Here is a 21,026-nt window from a genome sequence, read left to right on the forward strand (position 1 = left end):
CCTGGACGGCGATCTCAGCCTGGCTGGAGCTAAACGCCCTCCTTACCCTTTGTCAGTGCCATCAGATCTATTTTATTTTTACACCTCAGCTGTGTTAAGGGTGGGTGACTGGGTCCCAGACAGCTAGACACCATTATTCGAAAAATCGGAAGGAAAACAGCGTTCCTCTCTGGTCTACACGAGGAAGCTGTGATTCCTAAAGCCCCCCAGGGCAGGGGCAGGGTCGGTGCCCGAGTCCCGTGGGATTCACGGCCGCCCTCGTCCCGCAGGGAGTACTGCAGGAAGGCTCTGCGCCGGGCTGCCCCTGCCTGCTCCACCTTCAGCCTCTCCTTCGACGCCTCCGTCTTCGTCATCGAGAGCACCAGGAGGAGGGTGGCCGTGGAGGCGACGCTGGAGAACCGCGGTGAGAACGCCTACAGCACCGTGCTCAACATCTCCTTCTCCAGGAACCTCCAGTTCGCCAGCCTGATCCCCAAGGTGCGGCGCCGGGGCTGTGCGGGGAGCCCAAAACCAGAGCCCCAAACCTCTCTGCCCCTCGTAAATTTGGCATGCCTACGGGCTTGGCTCCTAAGCATCCGCGGCCTCTTTATTTTGGAAACACAGAAACGTTTTCGTCTCCCGAGCCTGAAATAAGGTCAGATGCAGACGAACCAATTTTCCCCTTTATTTTCCTACTCTAAAGGTTTAGAAATACTTGCTGCACGTGGCCAAGTTCCCGTCAGGGATGCATTGCTGCAGCTGAGGTCCACCTCCTGCATACAGGGGCCAGTAGCCACATGGCCAGCGCTGCTCCGTGCCATAGGCACCCTGCCCAGGCACCGCTCCTGCCCCTTGTCCACCCAGCCCTATGCAAACCCTCGCCTCTCCCATTGAGGTCTGGGAAAGCTGCTGATGGTGCTGAGCCCCGGCTCGTCCCCCCAGTGACTTCATACCCACCGGCGGATGGCGTGGCCCTCGTTTTGTTTTCTTAAGCCCTGTGCCAACAGAAAATTGTGGGGCACGCCGCCCGCAAACTAAGAGAAGTGCGTTTTGTGATAGGTTCCTCCAAATTAACAGAGGAAGAAAAACCTACGGTGCTAGGTAACGGAGAGCGCAACGCAGCAGCGGTCACAGAAAACATTTTCATCTGGTTACAGAAGCCTTGTGCTGCCAAACAAGCAGCTCGCCGAGCAGAGGGAGACGGTCGGGAGCAATGGGCGAAAGCTTCCCAGCCCCGCCGGCGAGCTGGAGGGCGTTCCAGCAGCAGGCACCCAATTATTGAGACGAGCTAATTAATTTTTACTCCCTAGCCGGTGGCCCTGCAGAATAATATCTGTAGTTATCTCATGCTTCCCTGTGACCCGAGATCACAGAAAAATCGTCTTCCTGACCACAGTGCCAAGAATAATCGGTGTTATTCATTCATCTCCGTAGCTGAATTTTGACGGAGGATTTAAGTGGGGAAGCTGGAAGGTGCAGCTTAGAGGTGCTGCTCTCCAGGGATGGCCCTGCCAGCCTGCAACAAGCACGGGGAGGCTTTTGCTTGCTTGTTTGTGTTCCCCGAAAGCTACTGCCCCTCTCCCGAGGCACGTTTGCTGGCTTCACGGAGTCGCGGCCGTGGGGCTGGTGCCCGTGGCCAAGCCCCGTGTCTCGAACACTCCGCATCCCGTTTTAGGACGACACCGACATCAACATCGACTGCATGAGCGACGAGAAGCACCCCAACAGGAGAGTCTGCAACGTGAGCTACCCCTTCTTCCGAGCTAAAGCCAAGGTAAGGCAGCTCCCCCCAAAACCAGCTTGCTTTTGGGAGCCCCAGGTGTGCAGGGTGAGGGGGGGGGAACCACTTCATTTTCGAGAGCGGGATCCACGTTTTCCGCTCTGCCTTTCCACTGCACCTTTTCCTGACTTTTCCTGAATTAACAAACACAAGGCCACCACTCCCCCCCCGTGAAACGCCACCTGCCCGCCCCACGTGCCTGCAGGCATCAGACGAAGCCGCTCGTGATGAAATCTTTCCAACCACCGTGTCCGGCCGGAGCCTTCGCCCGTCAGGAGCTCAGAAATGACAGACGAGCTCCAGGCACCTCTCTGGGCTTTAAAGCTCCCCCCCCAAAAAAAAAAAAGCCCTCTTGGATGCCTGTGGCCGTAAGCGAGGAGGGAGCAGCCCGGCTCCCCATGACCTACGGGGGCTGGGAATGCATCTGCGTGGCATCAGGTAGGCCAGGTCCTGCCAAGACAAAGACAAGCTGGAAATGGAAATTTGGCCGGCGAGCAGCAGGAGCGTTAATATTATAATCAGCTGTGCCGTCCCAGACAGTTTGAGGTCATTGCCACGGCTCGCGCAGATGTGACATTTATCACATTTTATTGTTGTTGGCCTCCGTCCCCCGCCAGCGGACCCCGTGCTGCAGATGTGCGGTGCCGGCCCCTCGCTGCCGCTTCCCCGGAGATTTTCCTCTTTTAAGGGGATGCTTTTTTTGTTCTCCAGCCTCAGAGCAAAAAATGCAGCACGTCGTCGTAGGCAGAGAGCAAATCCTGCAAATCCCCGGCTCGGCCTCACTTCCCGTGGGGGAGGCAAGGCTGCCCAAAGCCCAGCAGCATCCCCCGGCTGGCGCTGGGGGGTTTTTCCCCCTTAATATTTTCTCCCATCTGTTTCCAACCCCCGCAGGTAGCTTTTCGCCTGGATTTTGAATTCAGCAAGTCGATTTTCCTGCAGAGCATGGAGATCTACCTGATCGCCAACAGGTTCATGCTTCTTCTTCCCTCTGCCGCCTTCGCACGGGTCTGCAATGCTGGCGGGACGTCGCCTGCCCTGATCCTGCCACCTTTCCCACTGCAGCCGAGCCGCTGCTGCCTTCCCCCCCCTCTCCATTTGCAGCCGGAGCTGTTTTGCTGGGGGGGGGCAGACCCTACGGTGCTTTGCTTGGTGCTGAGCTTGCTGCTTCCATAGCTGTAGGTGGTGCTGGAGGCACCCAGAAACCGTCCTCAGGGAGTAACCACATGGAAACCCAATTTCTATAGGTTATTGCAGAGCCCTGCATTTTTATTTTATTTATTTATTTTTATTTTTATTTACCGATATATTATAACCGTCATTTTCCCCTCTATGGGAGGGCCAGGCAGTCGCTGCCGGGTCCTGTGCTGAGCAGAAGGGGTCTCTGGCCACCGCTGCTCCCTGCAGCCGCTTGCTCAGCTGCAAATATTCCCAGGAAAAAAAACCTCTCCTAGCACTCCTGCCAAACCCTCCTCGCTCACTTGCCCTGCACAGGTAAATTTTTCTGACAGCCAAGTGAAACCTCGTTAGGGTTTGTTTTTCGTTTCCATCAATCACCGTGGCAGAGAGCAGCCAAGGGTTTTCTCTGCCGGGGCCGGTGCGCGCGGGAGCGCTTTGCTGCTGCTGCTGCGTGTGAAACCTTCCACCAAATGCTTTGCTTTTATGGCCTTGGGCTAATAAAAGTTAGGGAGTAAAATTGCTTCTCTTTGAGCCTTGGCCATAAAGCAGAAGTTGAGCCCTTCCCCATGTGCTTCCCACACCCCCCCCCAAAAAAAATAAACCTCCAGGAGGTGCTCACCCCGTGCCCTGCTGGTGTTTCAGCGACAGCGAGGAGAAGGAGAGCACCAAGGAGGACAACGTCGCCCACCTCAATTTCCACCTCAAGTACGAAGCCGACCTGCTCTTCACCAGGTGTGTGGGGGGACAGGGCTCGGGGGGGGGGGCAAAGGAAGCAGAAAATTGGGGGAAAAAAGAAGAAAAAACCGACAGCCAGAAGCAGGGAGGTGCTGCGCGTTTCACGACACTTAAATGCGGGGGTGTTATTAAATAAGGTGCGAGTGCAATTTTTTTTAAGGGGGAAAATCTACTTTTTGTAGGTAATAATGTTCATAACATGTGTTAGCAGCCCGTGCCGTGGCTGTAAAGCTGCGTCTGGGCCGGTAGCCACGCCACTTAAAATCATCTCTCCAAAAGGACGCAGAAAGGGTGTGCATGGAGGGGGTTTGGGCATCGGCACCAACTAGAGCAGTGTCTGTCCGCTGTCCAAAGCAAGAAGGGAGCTCAGGCACAGATGATGATTTATTAACCCGATTACAAGAAGAAATACGGGCCCAAGCAGCACATTCCCTGGCACTGCTCGCTGTAATTCTTAGCAGGTTTTGGAGACCTTCAGCCACTCTTTTTTTTAATGCGAGAGGCAGCGGGGCACAGAAAATAAAGCCACTTCACTACATAAATTTTCCAGGGGGGGAGGGATTCTCAATTTAACAAATGCCAAAAATCACCTTTATGGGAGAAGGGAGAACTTGGAGGAAGGGTAACGGCACAAAAGCCTCAAGTTTGGGCATCCTGGGGAGGAAAAGGGGGAATTGTTTCAAGCAGGTTTGGGGCCCTGTGCCGGGGCAGCTCGCCCATCGGGTGCTCCTGGCTCCTCTCCCAGCTCTCCAGCCTCCAGATATAAATGCGATTTGCCTCCTCAGATTTATGTGAGATTCAAAGCACCGAGCAGGGCCTTGGATGTCTCTGTTATAATAAAAAAAAAAAAAAAAAATCTACAAAGAAGGGGAAAATACTGCAGAAGCAGAAGAGCGTGAAAATCCTCCGTCTTCTTTACGTGAGGCAGAGGCAAGCAATGGTTTCCATCCCAGAAGCAGCCAGACGGACCCACGGTCCTCTCCTTGGGACATTGGCCTGGGGTGGCCCTGCTCCGGGTGGTTTTGGTGCTCTTATCAAGGTGCTGGAGCTGCGGGGTGGTGCAGAGGGGCTGCCTTGTTCTCTGCTTGCTCCGAGCCCCCATCACGACTTGTCCTCCTCGGTCACGACAGGGCGTCCAGCCTGGACTACTACGAAATCAAGTCCAACAGCTCCCTGGAGAGATACGACAGCATCGGCCCTCCCTTCCACTGCTCCTTCAAGGTAAAGCAGGGCGATGTCCCGGGCTGGGACGTGGTCACCCTGCCCGTCCCCTGTCCCCCATCCCCGTCCTTTGTCCTCGCAGCTGCAGAACCTGGGCTTCTTCCCCGTGGAGGGGGTGACCGTCAAGCTCACCGTCCCCGTGGCCACCAGGGCGGGCAACCGCCTCCTGCTCCTGACCCAGTTCATGGTGGACCAGGTAGGAAAGGGGGGGTTTGGTCCCCAAAAATCCAGGTGGGTCCCTCGGCAGTGGGCGTGGAGGTGGGGATGGAGATGTCCCATTCTCTGCAAGCTCCCCTCCCGTGCTCACACCGGTGTGGACGCCTGTATTAAAATCTTGGCTCATGCCCTGCGCTTCTCCACTCTGCGTTCACTTGGCTGGAGACGTGGAAAATGGCAGCAGCCAAAGGGTTTGGTCCAAGTAGCTCTCCCTGCTGGACCTCCCTCCGGTATGGAATGAATTCTTGAGGGTCTTGAAGGAGTCGCCTGTGCCTGGGGCGCGCCGGAGGCTTGAGCGGCTGCAGAAGCCGCGACAGAGCCCGGAGCAGACCCTGAGGGGGAGAGCTGTGCAAGGGACGGGCATCGAGGGCAGCTCAGCCTCCATCGAGGTGTTTTGTGCCCCCAGCCCTGGCGAAGTCCCCGTGCCACCTGTAATGCCCCAGCGCGTGGCCAAGGTGCAGGGCAGGGCTGTCGGCCAGGCTCAGTTGTGCTGCGAAGAGGCACAAAGCACAGGAATTAATTCAACCAGGAGGCTGGCCGGCACCCTTGGGGCAGTATTCCGGAGAAAAAGCAAAACCAGCCCATGAGCACCCTGCAGCAGGCAGTGTGAATGCAGAAGCAGGAGTGGTCTGTGCCCTGTGGTGCTGGGAGGAGGCTCTCAGGAGCCCAGCCAATGCCTCCTCCGGTGACGGCAACACCGCAGCCTGACCAGGGCAGCTGGGAGAGCCACGTGTGGTGCCCCACACCATGGTCACCCCCATGTCCTCCCTGCGGGGCCGTGGTGCAGTGATGAGATCCCCAAACATCAGCAAAGCCCCGGGAGGTCCCACCGGGATGGGTGCGGGACATGGGGCGGTGGCACCAGGGTGTCCCCGTCCCCATCCCCGCCTGCTCCTCCCGCAGGAGAACGCGACCTGCAACGTCTGGGGGAACACCACCGACTACCGCAGCACGCCCGCCGAGGAGGACCTGTCCCGCACCCCGCTCCTGGTACGTGTCCTCACGGGCCAGATCCTGGCCCCGTGCTGAGCCCTGCCTCCCCAAACCAGAGAGAAACCCCATGGAAGGGGTGCCCCACGGGTTGTCCCCTTCTCGGTGGCACAGTGGGGGCGTGGGGACAGCATGGAGCCCGCAGGGGTGATGCTCCAACCTCACCAACTTCCCCCCTTGCAGAACCACAGCAACTCCGACGTCGTTTCCATCGACTGCAATGTGAAATTAGCCCCCAACGAGGAGATGAACTTGCACTTGCGTGGCAATCTGTGGATGAAGTCACTGAAAGCAGTAAGTCCTCCAAAAGCAGACGCGTGGCTTTTGAGAAATACCCCAAAGGAGCCCTCACTGTGTGTTTTTTTTTCCTCTCCTGCTATTGCTCTCCCTCCCAGGAAGTCTGGGTATGTGTGGGGTGACTTCTGCTTTCAAATCTTATTTATTCCATCGGTGCATGCATCCTGCACAGCACCTCATCACAGGGAATTTAATCCCAAGCAATCCTTCTTGCTGCAATTAACCACCCTCACTAACCGAGCTGCACGATCCTTCCGCCGTGCAGCATCCCTGGCATGGGAACTGTGGGGCAAGGCCATGGGGGCAGCAGGGGGCACCCAGCCGGGGTGCTGGGCCCTCTGCCACGCTTGGTGCTCAGCTCCAGCCTCTCTTTGTGCAGCTGAAGTTCAAGTCACTGAAGCTCACCACGAACGCCGCCCTCCAGCGACGCTTCGGGAGCCCCTTCGTCTTCCGCGAGGAGGACCCCAGCCGCCAGGTGAGCCAGGGCCAGCCCCCGGGCTGGGAAACCCACAAAAACCACGGGGCAGGACGGTGCCGCACGGACCCAGCAGCTCCGGGGAGGCTGCAGCACCGTGCCCTGACCCCGCTGGGCAAAGCCCCGTGGATGGCAGAAGGGCTGGAGCCGGGCACCGGCAGCTCCAGCACCTTCAGCGTCCTCCCCAAAATTTAGGGCACCCTCAGCATCCCCACCATCACGTTTCTGTGCTCTTCGCAGATAACGTTTGAAATCTCCAAGCCGGAGGAGTCGCAGATCCCCATCTGGATCATCCTGGGGAGCACGTTAGGGGGGCTCCTGCTCCTGGCGCTGCTCGTGCTCGCGCTCTGGAAGGTGAGCAGCCCCTTGGGCCATGCGTTTTGGGTGGCTGTGGCTCGGCGGAGACCCCAGCTGTGGTGTCCCACACTGGAAGGACCCCTGGCCCCCAGCTCCATACCCACAGCCCCCCAGCACCGCCTCGTCCTCCTCTCACCGGGGCCCTGGGAAGCAAACGCAGCTTTGGACCCTCCAGTCCCAGCTCCGGGGATGCTCCATCGGGCATCGCAAAAGCTTCTCCAGCCTCTTTCCACCTCCCCTGTATTTATATCCAGGGCCTGAACTGCCTGACAACACCCCTTTAAAAGCAAGGCACCTCCACGCAGCCAGCTGAAGTAACGGCGGGGTTTTCTCTTGTCTTCTCTTTGATCCCTACAGCTCGGATTTTTTAAAAGCGGCAGCCGCAGGAGAGAGGCGGAGGAGGAGCAGAGCGCCAAGGTGCTGGAGTGATGCTCCCGGCGGGGCCGGGGGGCTCGGCCCCCTCTCGCCGCCCTCCTCGGCGCTCGCTGCTCACCGGTAGATGCTCGTCTCGATGCCGAGGGACTTGGGTGCTGAGCTCGGGCTGCATCGAGACGAGAACGCACCCCTTTGTGTGAAATCGCCTAAACAGGTCCAAAACAGACAAACACCAAAAAAAAAAAAACAAAAAAAATAACAACCAATGACACGAAAAAAAACACCAAAAAGAAAAAAAAAAAGCAGCAGACAAACCCAGCCCCTGTTTGGTGGCCCTATGCCTTGGGTTCAAACTGCTTTTAGGACAGCCCTGCCCTACCGGGGCCGGCAGTGGTGCAGAAGGGACGGGGCAAGCGCGCACCCCATAACCTGGGGTGAACCAGGTGCAGCATCCCGAGGGGAACAATCTTTAGCAATTTCCATTTTTTAATGATTTTTTTTTTTTTTTAATTTCCATAGTGGGACTGTATCAAACCCCAGGGCTCACCTGCCCCAAGGAAGGGGAATCTCTCGGTTGGGGGGAAAAAGAGCAAACTTGGATGGAAATACTGAAACCGTCCCGAGGGGCTGCAGGGTCTGGGGGGGCTCCCGCGGGGCGCAGCGAAGCTGCAGCTCTCAGACTGCTCTGCACCAGCTAAATGAGCGATCGGCTGGAGGTTTTAATTTGCCTTCTTGATGCACTGAATACGAATAATAGCAAATTAAAGCACCTTAATGCATATCTCCAGCGTCCAGCTGTACATACTTATTCTAGAAATATTTGCCTGTTTAAGCAAAGGAGAAAAAAAATCAAGAAATCTTTTTAAAAATCTTTTTAAAAAAAATCAAAAAAAAAAAGGAAAAAAAAGAACAATCACAAACCAGTTCAAAGTGTTTTCTACAAACTGAGAGCAGTTTCGAAGAGCTTGCGTCCAGCAAGGGTCCGCACGTGTACTATAACTGTATATATTTGGTGTCACGCCAAGCCAGATGGTCAGTGCTGTTTGACAAAAATCTTTCTTTTTGCATAACAGAATTATTTATGCTAATATTAATTTTATGAAGGAAAAGAAAGCATATGTCCACCTGATGTGTAATGAAGTTTGTTAAATACTGTCCTAGTATTTTTTAAGGATTAAAAATACGGTATTTTAAAAAAAAACAAAACAAAACAAAGAGCCTCTGCTCCCATTCTGTGCTACCCCAACGCACTCGGGGTGTTGCTCCTACCCCTGGGATGAGGACCACGGGGCTGAGGTTCGCCACTGATTTATTATGGGCTGCCAGGGGTTTGCAGCCTTCTTTTAAAGGGACGCTGCCAGGTGGGACGAGCGGCCAGGGGTTGCGGGTCTGGGCCCAGCGTGTTGCAGAATCAGCCCCACTGACAGTATAAAACGGGGAGGGATAAGGTTTTAATTGCTGGCATCGTCACCTGGGGTGGAAATCCTAAATGTCACAGCTGCTGGCTGCCCCTGGGACCGGCGGGGGTGCAGGGCTGCCCCGGAGAGCCAAAATCTGGTGCGGTGCTGGCACCAGCTGCCTTCACCAAAGTCCTTTAATTTTGCAGCTTAATTTTTTTTCCTTTCTTAGGATCATCCAATTTTCCTTAATGCTGTAGAAAGCACCATCCATTGGGTACATGGGGGCTACTGAAATCAGTCTAGAGCTTTATTCCTGGGGAAACAGTCTCACTGCTTTTCAAGGCTTTGCCCAAGCATCCCAGGCCTTGATGCTATGAAAATAGCAGCCACATTAATTGCAATGCAGGTTGTAAAAAAAAAAAAAATAGCTCAAGGTCGGCAGTGGCAGGGCCGTATCTTTCAGCAGGCAATGGCCAAGGAAAGCTCCCACGAGAGGTGAAATCCAAGCTCATGGCACCCCTGGGTGCTCTGTGACGGGACGGGTGGTGAGTTGGGGGGTTTTATTCCAGGGCATGCGGCTGACGTGCAAGCTGTGTGTTTGTGCACAGAGCGTGCAAATGCGCTCAGATATTTCCGTTAACCTTGTCAACACTGAACTATAATGTTAAACTTCAGCCACATGGCCTGCATGTTCAGCGCAGAGTAGCTATTCCTGGATTGTTTTTAAAGATGTCTTACACCAGGGTGGCTCTGCAATGCCACAAAATCAGCGTGGCAGCAGCAGGGATTTCCTCCCAGGGCTGCAAAAAGCAGGGCCCAGCCCTTGCCCTGCCCACGGCCCTGCTGCCCCGCACGCGGCCACCCAGCAGCAAGGGTGAGCGTGTGGGGGGGCTCTGGGGAGGGCAGGGGTGTACGTACACATTGGGGGGGCACACACGTGTACATAAATACACGGACACCCCTCCAGCCATGAGGAGCTGTGATCACAGGAAAGACTGTATTTTATATATATATATATATATACACACATATATATGAGTGTATTTTACTTTATATATATATATATATATTTATATACACACATAAATAAAGCTGTGGGATACACACACATAAATACACACCCACATCATCTTCAATATGGAACACAGTCTCCCACGTGAACAAGACTTCCCAGAGCTGGAAGCTGTGGAAAATAAAGAGATCTAGATATAGCTGTACATATAGCTACAGATAGCTATAGCTGCAGTAGATACAGATATAGATAGTCATATAGATAGATATAGATACATGTATATATGTGTATGTATACGTGTACTATTATATAATAAAACGTGTGTACATGTATGCATACACACAGATGTGTGTGTATACAGATATGTACATACATAATGTATATACTTGTCTGTGTGTATACATATATATAGTATGTGTTTGGATAGCTGTACATATGCGCGCATATATATATATGTGCCTGTGTGTATGTATATATACCTGTATGTGTATTTGTGTGTGCATACATGTATGTGTAAATAGGAACATGGGTATGTGTGCATGTGTATGCAGGGATATATGGGGGTGTATTTCCATATATGTGTGCATATGCAGCTAAATATACATATTTTTATGTGTATGTATGCGTGTGTATGTAAAAATATGTCTATGATGTGTGTATCTACATGTGTATACACAGAGCTGTTTATGTCTGTGCCTGTGTATCTATATTTATACATACAAACACTCCCTTACACATCTATACGTTTACACCCACATCGCCCCCCCGCCCAGCAGCCGATGCCTGCAGGCAGAGGCCTGACCCCCTGGGCCTGGGCTGGGCACCGGCTGAGGCGAGAACAAGGTCCCCATGCAGGGCCAAAACAGGGCATTTTGGTAAAATTTGCGCTATGAAGTCATCAGTACCCTTTAGAGACATTTCTGGCTTGGCTCTCACAAGATTTCCACACGGGGAGGCTGCACCCAGTGCGCCACTTTAAAGCCTTGGTGCCCGTGTTAACATGAGGCGAGGATTTGTAGCCCCCCAGCTGCAACCTGGTTAAAGCCAGTGCCCACCCATTTACCCCATCGGGGGCTGTGGTTAAAGCCAGTGCCCACCCATTTACACCACTGGGGTCTGTCACTGCACCTCCGGCAGCGCAGGATGGCAGACAAGCTGCTCTATGCAGTTACTTTGGGTCACCATTTGTTTCCCCACCCCATGGCACCTGGGGAAGGCATAACAAAATAAAATGAGCCCTGCTAACCCCGTTGGACAGAAATTCACCGCCTCCTTCTCTTCAATAATCTCCTTAGTTCTGCAAATTGGCACAGCCGGAGCCGCGGCCATGGCGGGGCTGGGGCCTGATCCTGCACCTCCCTCGTCCAGCAAGAACTGGGCCAGCTGTGGGGAAGACCTGGCCCCATACAGTGTCCCCACAGCAGCAGGGCTTAGGCACAGACCCTGCCAACCCCAAAACCTGGGAAAAAAAATAAATAAAAAAAATTGAGGCACCCACCCAGTCATGGCTGCCGGAGGAGACAGCACAAGACTCCTTCTTCCTGTGCGTCTCACACAGAGCTTTATAAAGAGCTTTAAATAACTCCCACAAAGACAGCAAGGGCACTTTTTCAGCTTTTAATGCTCAAAAGAGAGATTTCCAGACTAAGGAGCAGGAAGGTCCCAGGATGGGGGAGCCGGGCCGGGCTGTGCCGCACCCTCAGGCGTGCACGAACAGCTTTAACGCCACGCAGACTCCTGCCCTAGCACAGGGACTCAGGCTCTTCCCCTCTCCATAACATGCTTTCCAACCCCCTGACACGTTTTATCGCTGCTCCTAGTAACGGCATACTCTCTCTTCAGGTCTTCACATACTGAAATCATCCCAGGAATGGCATGAACAAAGCAGAACCTCTGAAAATATCCTGCAACGCAGCCCAAGCAGGAAAGGATCAGGCCAAAGCTACAGGAGGGGAGGAAGAAGCAGCTTGTCCACAAGATTGTTTGGTGTAACTTTTTTTTTTTTCTTATTAAAAAGCAGAGTTGTGGGAGGAGCAGCTTCCTTTACCTTATTGTTACCCACAGACATTTCAGCATGCACGCTTGTTCCAAGGACGGTTTTACACAGGTATTTCACAAGAACACAACACCGAGATTGTTCCATGTCAGAAACAGGTCCTGAGAAAAACAGTGCAAGGAAATACTGTCTTAATAAACAGCACAGCAACTCGTGATGATTTCCAGTAGAGCAATCCAGAACGTTGTTACACAGCGAGCAGCATCAGTTCCTAAAAGCTTTCAGCCCTCTCCCCACCTCCCACCGCCTTTCCCAGGTCAAATTCATTCAAGGACTACCGGCCCTCATTTTAGCTGTATGCACGTTATCAATTATACGTGTGCAAATGTAGAAAGGCAGAGCACGGCATCAAGGTTGGCTTCCAAGCACGTGGCACGGTTTAACAGAAGACTTTTTGTGCAGCACACAGACGTTGATTCAGGTATTGGTTCATTTTAACCGAGCCAGCCACCAGCAGCATTGCCAAGAACCAGCTGGTGCCTGCTCGCAAGGTGCTTGAGGTGCGGGGTCAAAGCTTCAGCAACAGTAGACATGGTCCTCAAGAGGGAGATAAAAGCACTCCCCGGGCCTCCAGGAGCCACAGAGAGTTAAGTATTTTTTGCGTTTCCACCCGTCAGGCTAAAAATCACCGCGGTAGCTCCTCGGCAAAACACAAAACCGCAGCTTTCCTGATGCATTTCAGCATGGGGAAGACATCTGGGGCAGCCCCTTGCAGGAACACGAACCCCTTCCTAACTGTTCGGGAACATCTGCTTATGCCATAAGGCCTCAGGTGGCCGAGCGTGGCTTTGCCATTTTGACTGACCTTCAGCTGCAAGTCGTCATGTCTTTTAAACTCCCAACCTACCTGAGATATAAGTGACAGACACATTTTCACTTTAGGAGCCAGCTTCCAGCAGAATAAAGTTTGCAGCTTGGAAGCCGGTGTATTTCTAAAGCACTTCCCATTCAGGAGACACAACAGCCAAGGCTGACAGCATCGCATAATCTAAGCGACACTATTCTTCTTGGCACTAGGCAAAAATTAGAGCTACAAACTAATTCCACATTCAATGTTTATTTATTTGTAATACAAATAGAAACGTGTGCCCAAATCTTGCCTTGAAGTTCTACCCGGATAGTTTAAAAAAAACCTACAGAACATTCTTTCATCTTCTGACAGTTAAAAAGCTGCATTTAAAATAAACAGAGTTCTCAGTAGCCTGTCAAAACAAGTGACATTTTACTGTTGGAGCATCTGCAACTTCTACCAAGGAGAAGTACTTTCTCAAGCAACAGTTTTAATATACAATCAGTTGCTTATCATAAAAGATCTTATGATAGGACAATTTTTTAAAAATCAGTTTTAATAGAGATTTTCATAATGAAAGGAGTAAAAATCATGAAAAATTCTCCAGTCCAATTTGGGGAGGCACAGACTCCACGCTTGTTGGAAAAACCAGCTTCAAGCAGTATCACGCTCCAGAGGAAGACTCTCTTTGGCGACAGACTACTCCATTAGGAAGATACAGCATTTGGAATCCAGAGTGCAGTTTTACATACTTTGAGTCAAAAAAAGGTGCGTGTTGATCATTGAAACAACAAAAACAAGTTAAAAGCATTTTGAAATGTTGGGACACACACAAACACAAATACCCTATAAAATTTCTAGGTATCCATGCATGTTCTTTATATATGAGGAACTTAGCTACGTAAAAAGAAACCATGGTTCTGGTTCGTTCAGATCAATGTGCAAGTTCATTTTTCAAAAGTTATTCAGTATTTACTGTAGCATTGTAAGCGAAGAGCTTGACGTTTCAACTCTTATTGGATGAATACACCATAGCTGAATTTAAACCTGTATTTCCTAACAGAGCATTCCTTACTTCTGTAGCTGCTGATAACTGCTGTTCAAAATTTAATTTAAAAATAAAAATAAAAATCAGACGTTACCAACATCTTCAGCATTAACTGAAAGGCATAAAAAGACGGTGAGGTATGAGAGCAACGGACTGCTCTGTGTGTTGAGACTTCACTTTTAACTACCGTGTAATTTCCTTTTTTTTTTTTATCCTACCTCACTTCAAGAAGTTTTAAAATTTGCAAAGCTACTGCCTCAGTAGCAGCGTGACAAGGGCCTTCAGAAGTGCCTTTGCGTATAACTACTTAAAGCAATCTTCAGCAGAGATGTGTGTTTGAAACAAAACATTCTGCACCAGTTATATCGGGAATCTTTTCCTTTTGTTTATAAAAACAAGAGATAACAAAACAGTTATTATTTTTTTTTAATTAAAAGAAATGACCAAAACCTCCAACACCAGATTTGACTACAGGAAAATTGTGTGGCTTTTTTTTTCCCCGAGATCTGCATGAGAACTGAGGCTGCAGACTGAATCCAAAGGAACCAAAGTGACAGAAGAGAGAAACACAACTCCATGTACACACATATATTCTGTGGTCTGCAGTGGATGTCGTCATGGGATAGCACCACCATGAAAGATCTTATGTAGCCTAGTGAAACTTGACAAATTCTTCCAGAGTTCTGGGGATCTGGTTTTGGTAGCTGATGTTATAGATCCGTACTGCTCGGGCAGCCAGGCACTTGAGACTCAGCTTCATTTGAGTTTTAAGGAGTATTTCAGACACCCCCGTTGTACTTTTATCAAGGGGAGTTTTCTTCTGCTTATTCGTCATGTCTGTGTGAGCACCAGCCTCCACCAGGCTAATGATGATGGAATGCAATGTCAAGAAGTCGCTGATGGGCCTGTGGTACTGGACGATGATGTGGAGCGGGCTGTTTCCTTCGTTGTCCACAGCGTTCACGTCGGCACCACAATCCAGCAAGAGTTTTGTGACGAGCGCGTTCGGAAAGCTGCAGACATCATTCGTGTGGAAGTCGTCCACGGGCGTGCTGGAATTGACGGCGTGATGCAGCAAGCTCGAGCCGTCCCGCGTCCTGGGATCGAGATGAATCAGGTTATAAATCTGCTTGTTGATCCGCGACTGATCCTCCTCGCTGCACTGGGTCTTGGTAGAGATGCAGACTAAGTAGAGGAAGGTAAAAATATTGCATTCGTAGTTGTCCATGGCTGTGTGGATGTCGGCGTCCTGGGTGGTTTTGATCCGGGACATGCCCTGCTCTATTTCCAAGACGCTGCACCTCAGGACGCTCTCGATGTCCTTGGCTTTAACGGGCTCGTTTAAGTGTATCATCTGAGAAAAGACCTGGGCAAACCTCAGGAGGTCCTTATGCGTGTTCCTGTTGCCTTTTTGCCTCAGATGCAAGGCGTGGAGCCACAGCTTAATACACTGCTCAAACTCCATGTTGTCTGCATAAACAGCCCCCCGGTAAATAATGGGGTGAGACACATCGATGTTGTCCGAGCCCAGAATTCTCTCCCGCACAATGAGGCCTTCCATGTGAAGAGCATCTCTGTCCTGCCTTATAGACTCTAATTCCTGAGGAGTTCTGCATTCAGTCCTGTTTCCATAGGCTTCGATTTGCGGAAGAACTTCTTTCTCGATGATGTTCTCGCTGTCTCTGTACCTCTCCAGCATCGCCAAATACAAGTAGTGGTACGTCTTCATGATGTCGTAGTTTTCCCTGTCGTTCGCGAACGAGGCGCCCAGCAGCTCCAGTGCCTCGATCCGGCTCCTCCGGTCGCAGTCGGCGTGAGCCAGCAGCAGCTCCACCACGTCTGCCTTGCAGCTCTCGGCGGCCACTTTCAGCGGGGTCATGCCGTGCCCGTTGACCATCATCGCCGCCTTCCACTTGACCAGCTCCCTCACGATCTCCAGGTGGCCGGCCTCGGCCGCGAAGTGCAAGGCCGTGGCGCCGCAGTGGGCTTTGGCGTTGGGGTCTGCGTGCTGCTCGAGGAGGTACCTCACCACGTCCGTGTGGCCTTTGTACGCCGCGATCATAAGGCAGGTGTTGTCGTACTTGTTGGCGATGCTGATGTTGGCGTTGTTTTCCACCAGGTACTTGACGATGTCCAGCCTGCCGTCGAAACACGCGGCCCTCAGGGGAGTCGAGTTGGTCACCGTGGTGTGGTTCACGTTGGCGCCGTGGCTCACCAGCAGCTTGACCACCTCGAAGTGTCCGGCCCCCGCTGCGCACCAGAGAGCTGTCGCTCCATCAATGACAAAGCTGAGGAGGGAAAGGCAGAAACAAGCAGTCAGAGGGCTGCTCTTCGAAAAAGAGCGAGGGGTCTTTGAAAGAGAGCTGAGCGCCGTGCCGCAGGCACGCACCCAGCCACCGGGAGGTATTTTACAGCTACCCTGTATCTAAAAGCGAGGGGACGTGGCGGATTAGCCAACGTGAAAGAACAAGAGCCTTACCCAGCACAGGGACCTCCTCAAGGAAGAAGCGATGGAAGCTGAAACTTCAAAGCAGCCCGGGGATTTAGCCACATCTCGCACTAGTACTCCCCGGGCTGCTTTGAAGATCCTACCTGCGAGCTCCAGCCCCCAGCCTAGGGAAAATTACCGCTCCTTTGATCCCCCGTGCCAGAAGCTGGCACGTTAGAGGAACAGATAAAGCTGAAATTCTCCTCCTGACAAAGAGACCCCCAACTCGGGCACGGGTAACAGCACAGCTGGGCAACACGCCGGCTGTGGCAGCAAGGCTGGCCTAAGGATTTCAAATCACTTCTCTGGGTCTCTACAATTGCCACCCCTTCCGCTGTGCCGACGCTTTCTGTTTGAGGCAGCACGCTGCGAAGCAGACCGGTGATCGGGTTAAGAATGCAGAACTCGAGGAATAAAGTAAAATTCACAAAAGCAGAAGCTATTCGAAGCCGGGCTGCTTCAGAGATCTGTTTTACATTACGGCCTCGCGGACAGCTTGCTGGCACTCGTGAACGTGGGGACAGTTAACTTCAGCAAAACCTCACAGCTTCTTGAGCTGTTTTCATCCCCAAAGGCAGCTCCGCGCTGTGTAACTACACAGATAAGGCTGATGGCCTTTCCATTCCCCCAGCCCTTTGAAGTAGCCCTTAAACGTAGAAGCAGGCGGTGCAGTTAATATACATTCAAGGCACATCCCAAAGCGCAGAGGAGGGACAAATATCTCATTTCCTTACGTCCAGAGAGTCACAGTTTCCAAAATTAAAATATCACAAGACACCAACTCAACGTTAAGTTGAGCTGCAATTTGTATCATTTTCCAAAGCCCTCGCGTGGCTCCCCAGGGGCAGCTGCCTGGCCGTCTGTAAGCCCAGCACCTCTGGACAACGCTTCAGAGGCTGTTTAAGAGCTCTGGCACGCAGAGATGGCTGTGTAACAGACGGGGCTACCTTTGTTCGCAGTAAGAAGTTCCTTATTTTGCACAAACATAACCACATTAAAGTACTTTTGTATTAGAGCAGTAGTAAGTCAGGCTCTAAGGCCCGCTAGCGAACACAAGGTAATTTATTGGTGTGCTGCAGGTCCAGTTACAAGTCAAAAGCCCGGAGCCCAACCAAGCGGGGTTTCTGTGCCACCTTATCACAAAAATGAAAATAATGCCAGGCATGAGCTGGGATCATGTGCTGCCTTTCTTCTCACCAGGCTGTGACTCCTACTGAGGCCAGGGAAGAGGTAACGGCACACTGCGCCCATTGTATCCCAAACAACACCTCCTTTAAGCTGTGTCTCTGTCAGGCAGAGGCTCCGGCAGGCAGATCGCCATCCCATCGATGCACAGCAGGCGAGAAAATTCAGCGGCAGAGGGGGCAACAGCTCTCCCTGTCTGCTCTGCCAACACAGGCCCTTCCTTCACCTGACATCAGGGCAGACACAGCCCTAGGGAGTCTCAACCACTTTTTGCTTGCGAAAAGAGGGCTGGAAGAGGGAACAGAAAGACAGAAGGGAGCCAGTTCCTGCCCCCTCATTCAGCAAGCAAGAACCAAATCGGTCTTTCCCTGCGTTAGGTGGAGCTGTGCAGACACAGCTACGGCCCATAAAGCTGGAGCCAGATGAAAGATACCAGGGGGGGCCCGGTGTGATCCCTCCCGGTATCTGATGGGAGCTCCGCACGCAGTCAGCTACCTGCAAAACCTGAAGCTGTTCAAAAGGCCAACAACGTACCTGCGGGCTGAGTCAGCCTTATTTTTAAGAATGACGTAGGGGCAAGTACTTGACGAGCGTTGTGGGTGATTTTAAAAACAAGAGAGGTAACGAAGGTCATGACAGCACAGCTCGGGAAGGTGTAAGTACAACAGCGTGCAGACTTAACGTGAGGACGAGCAGCATCACTCCAAAAATCCAACAAAACAGTGACAATGCTGCTCAGTGATGTGCCAAAAAGTACACGGCAGGACTGTGAAGAGACTAAGAAATGTCTAGAAACAGGCTTTCTGTATGACCTGGCCGCATCTCCCCAAACCAAACCATTCAGAAGGCTCAGCAGCAGTGCCCGTGGCAGAGCAGTGCTCATTCCTCCTGCCTCTCACCACCACTGCACACCAGAGCTGGGCTTGGTGTTTGTGTCAGTGTACCCAGCTCCCTGCGCAGCTCCTGCCCTAAAATGCCACATGTCCTTCCTGGTCGCCGCCTTCCCCTCCTGGACACCTTTCCCTCCTGCTCACCACCTTTCCCTCCTGGATGCCACTTTCCCCTCCTGGTCACCACCTTTCCTTCCTTGCTGCCACCTTTCTCTCCTGGTCACCACCTTCCCCTCCTGGTCGCCACCTTTCCCCCCTGGTCATCACTTTCCCCTCCTGGTCACCACCTTTCCCTCCTGGTCACCACCTTTCCCCCCTGGTCACCACCTTTCCTTCCTTGCTGCCACCTTTCTCTCCTGGTCACCACCTTTCCCTCCTGGTCGCCACCTTCCCCTCCTGGTCGCCACCTTTCCCCTCCTGGTCGCCACCTTTCCCTCCTTGCTGCCACCTTTCTTTCCTGTTCACCACCTTTCTCTCCTGGTCACCACCTTTCCCTCCTGGCTGCCACTTTCCCCTCCTGGTCGCCACCTTCCCCTCCTGGTCGCCACCTTTCCCCCCTGGCTGCCACCTTCCCCTCCTGGTCACCACCTTTCCCTCCTGGCTGCCACTTTCCCCTCCTGGTCGCCACCTTCCCCTCCTGGTCGCCACCTTCCCCTCCTGGTCGCCACCTTCCCCTCCTGGTCGCCACCTTCCCCTCCTGGCTATCCCCACAGTGATGGGTGGCGGTGAAGAATCGACGCCCCCCTCGTGCAGCTCGTGCCCTTCCCTGACCCGGATGCAGCCAAACCCTCGCTTCGGGCGCGCAGAGGCGCTCAGCACCGCACCGCACGCGCCCTACCTGCGCGTGACACCACAGAAAAAAACAAAACAAAACAAAAACAAAACCCATCCGGGCGCCCAGCCTCGACCGACGGGGCGAGGAGCTGCGCGTGCCGTGGCGCGCCCAAAGCCGCCCCACCTACCCGTCGAAGCGCACCGTGCCGGTCTGCTGCGTCTGCACGCGGTAGTGCTCGAGGAGCAGGCGCACCACCTTGGCGTGGCCGTTGCGGGCGGCGATGATGAGGGGCGTGGAGCGCTGCCCGCCGTGCTGGCTGACGTAGCCCAGCAGGTACTTGATGTCGCTCTCGGAACGGTTCAGCAGCAGGGCGGCCAGGGTCAGCACTCGCCCCTCGCTCGCCGCTTTGTACACGTACCCGGCCAGCCCCTCCATCGCCGCCTCCTTCTCCTCCTTCTCCTTCTCCTCCGCCACCACCACCCCGGGCCCACCGCCCGCTGCCGACGGGCCGGCTCCTGGCTCGGGCTGCGGCTCCGTGCTGCCGAGGGGAACATGCGGCCCGTCCCCGGGCCCGGCCAGCCCCACGGTGAGGGCTGGGAGCCAAGCGGGGACCGGACCCGGTGCCCGGTGCCCGCCGCCTCACCCACGGCCCATCCCCAGGCCGCCGCTGCCCACGGCGGGATTCGAACCCGCGGCCCCCGCCGCTGCTGCCCCCGAGGGGGGGGGGGGGGGGATTCGAACCCGCGGCCCCCGCCCTAGGGCCGCTGCCCCCCGGGGGGATTCGAACCCGCGGACTCCGCCGCCGCTGCTGCCCCCGGGCGGGATTCGAACCCGCGACCCCCGCCCTAGCGGAGCCCGCCGGGGCCTCGAGAGCGGGGCCGCGGCCGCCGGGAGAAGGGGGGCCGGGGCTGGGTGGGGGGGGGCACCGCTACGGGTCGCCGGCAGGGCCCCGCGGGGAGCGCGGCGGGCACGGGGCGTCCGCGGCCGCTCCGCCCCCGCCGCCGACTCCGGAAGCGAAAGCGGAAGGGCCGCGGCGTGCACGGGTTCTTCGTGGTCCCTCCCGGCAACGGGAGGCAGCGAACGGGCGTTCCAGGCGCCGCGTGGTCCTAGGGGGGCCGGGACCGTGCTCCCCCCAGCCCCGGCTCGCCCCAGCCCGGTGCTGCCCGGCCCGGGCACATCCCCAGCCCCGGGGCTGCCTCGCCCGGGGGTCTCCCGGGGGGCTGCGGGGCTCCCCGTGCCCGCCTCAGGCCTAGGCCCCGTACCTCAGATTGGGTTTGGGTTGGATTTGTTTGCAGTTGGGTTCAGGCTGGATTTGTTTTTTTTTTGTGTGTGTGTTTATTTTCACAGAACGGGGCCAGCAGCTTTTATCCACCCACCTGTGGGCTGCGTGTGCCCAGCCTCAGAGCCTCACCCCCAGTTCCAAGTCCTTGCTGTGCAGCCCATCGGTGGCGTGCCCCCGCCATTCCCCTCAGCACATCGTGGCCACCAAACCAGGACCCCCGGCAGCCCCCGCCACCAAACTGGGACCCCCGGCAGCCCCTGCCACCAAACCAGGACCCCTGGCAGCCCCCGCCACCAAACTGGGACCCCCGGCAGCCCCCGCCACCGAACCAGGCCCCCAGGCAGCCCCTGACCGCACCCCAAGGTGCCGCTGAGGGCACGTCGAGTAAAGCGATAGGCGACCCCCAGCCTGCGCCGCCGCCTGCCATTGTGCTGAAGGGGATACGGTGTCGGCCGTATTAATAGTTAATTTAAAGTCGTGCAACTAGAGCCTGGTGGAA

The 21,026-nt window shown here is 54.2% G+C and overlaps 2 protein-coding genes across 3 annotated transcripts in view; one reads left to right on the top strand and one right to left on the bottom strand.

Annotated features, from left to right (window-relative positions):
* The window catches only part of ITGA11 (integrin subunit alpha 11), a 47,879-nt gene extending 33,829 nt beyond the window's left edge, over positions 1-14,050 (top strand). Inside the window, exons 20-30 of one of the 2 annotated variants that reach the window (XM_083849696.1) lie at positions 270-477; positions 1,655-1,753; positions 2,651-2,727; positions 3,578-3,667; positions 4,801-4,891; positions 4,974-5,087; positions 6,011-6,097; positions 6,281-6,391; positions 6,774-6,869; positions 7,110-7,223; positions 11,856-14,050. In XM_083849696.1, the coding sequence (XP_083705822.1) occupies positions 270-477; positions 1,655-1,753; positions 2,651-2,727; positions 3,578-3,667; positions 4,801-4,891; positions 4,974-5,087; positions 6,011-6,097; positions 6,281-6,391; positions 6,774-6,869; positions 7,110-7,223; positions 11,856-11,870 (1,102 nt within the window). In that variant the 3' untranslated portion in view covers positions 11,871-14,050. Of the gene's footprint in view, positions 1-269; positions 478-1,654; positions 1,754-2,650; positions 2,728-3,577; positions 3,668-4,800; positions 4,892-4,973; positions 5,088-6,010; positions 6,098-6,280; positions 6,392-6,773; positions 6,870-7,109; positions 7,224-7,583; positions 8,383-11,855 lie in introns of those variants that run through there. The other variant, XM_083849695.1, reaches the window with a different exon arrangement.
* FEM1B (fem-1 homolog B) lies at positions 13,111-20,249 on the bottom strand. The gene is made up of 2 exons (XM_083849697.1): positions 19,433-20,249; positions 13,111-16,195 (listed from the first exon to the last, which is right to left on the bottom strand). Exons 1-2 carry the CDS (start codon positions 19,678-19,680, stop codon positions 14,560-14,562), a joined length of 1,884 nt encoding a protein of 627 aa, XP_083705823.1. The 5' UTR covers positions 19,681-20,249; the 3' UTR covers positions 13,111-14,559.
* Positions 20,250-21,026: the final 777 nt, after the last annotated feature.

Source organism: Anser anser, assembly GCF_964211835.1.
Source record: "Anser anser genome assembly, chromosome: 10".
Classification (NCBI taxonomy): domain Eukaryota; kingdom Metazoa; phylum Chordata; class Aves; order Anseriformes; family Anatidae; genus Anser; species Anser anser.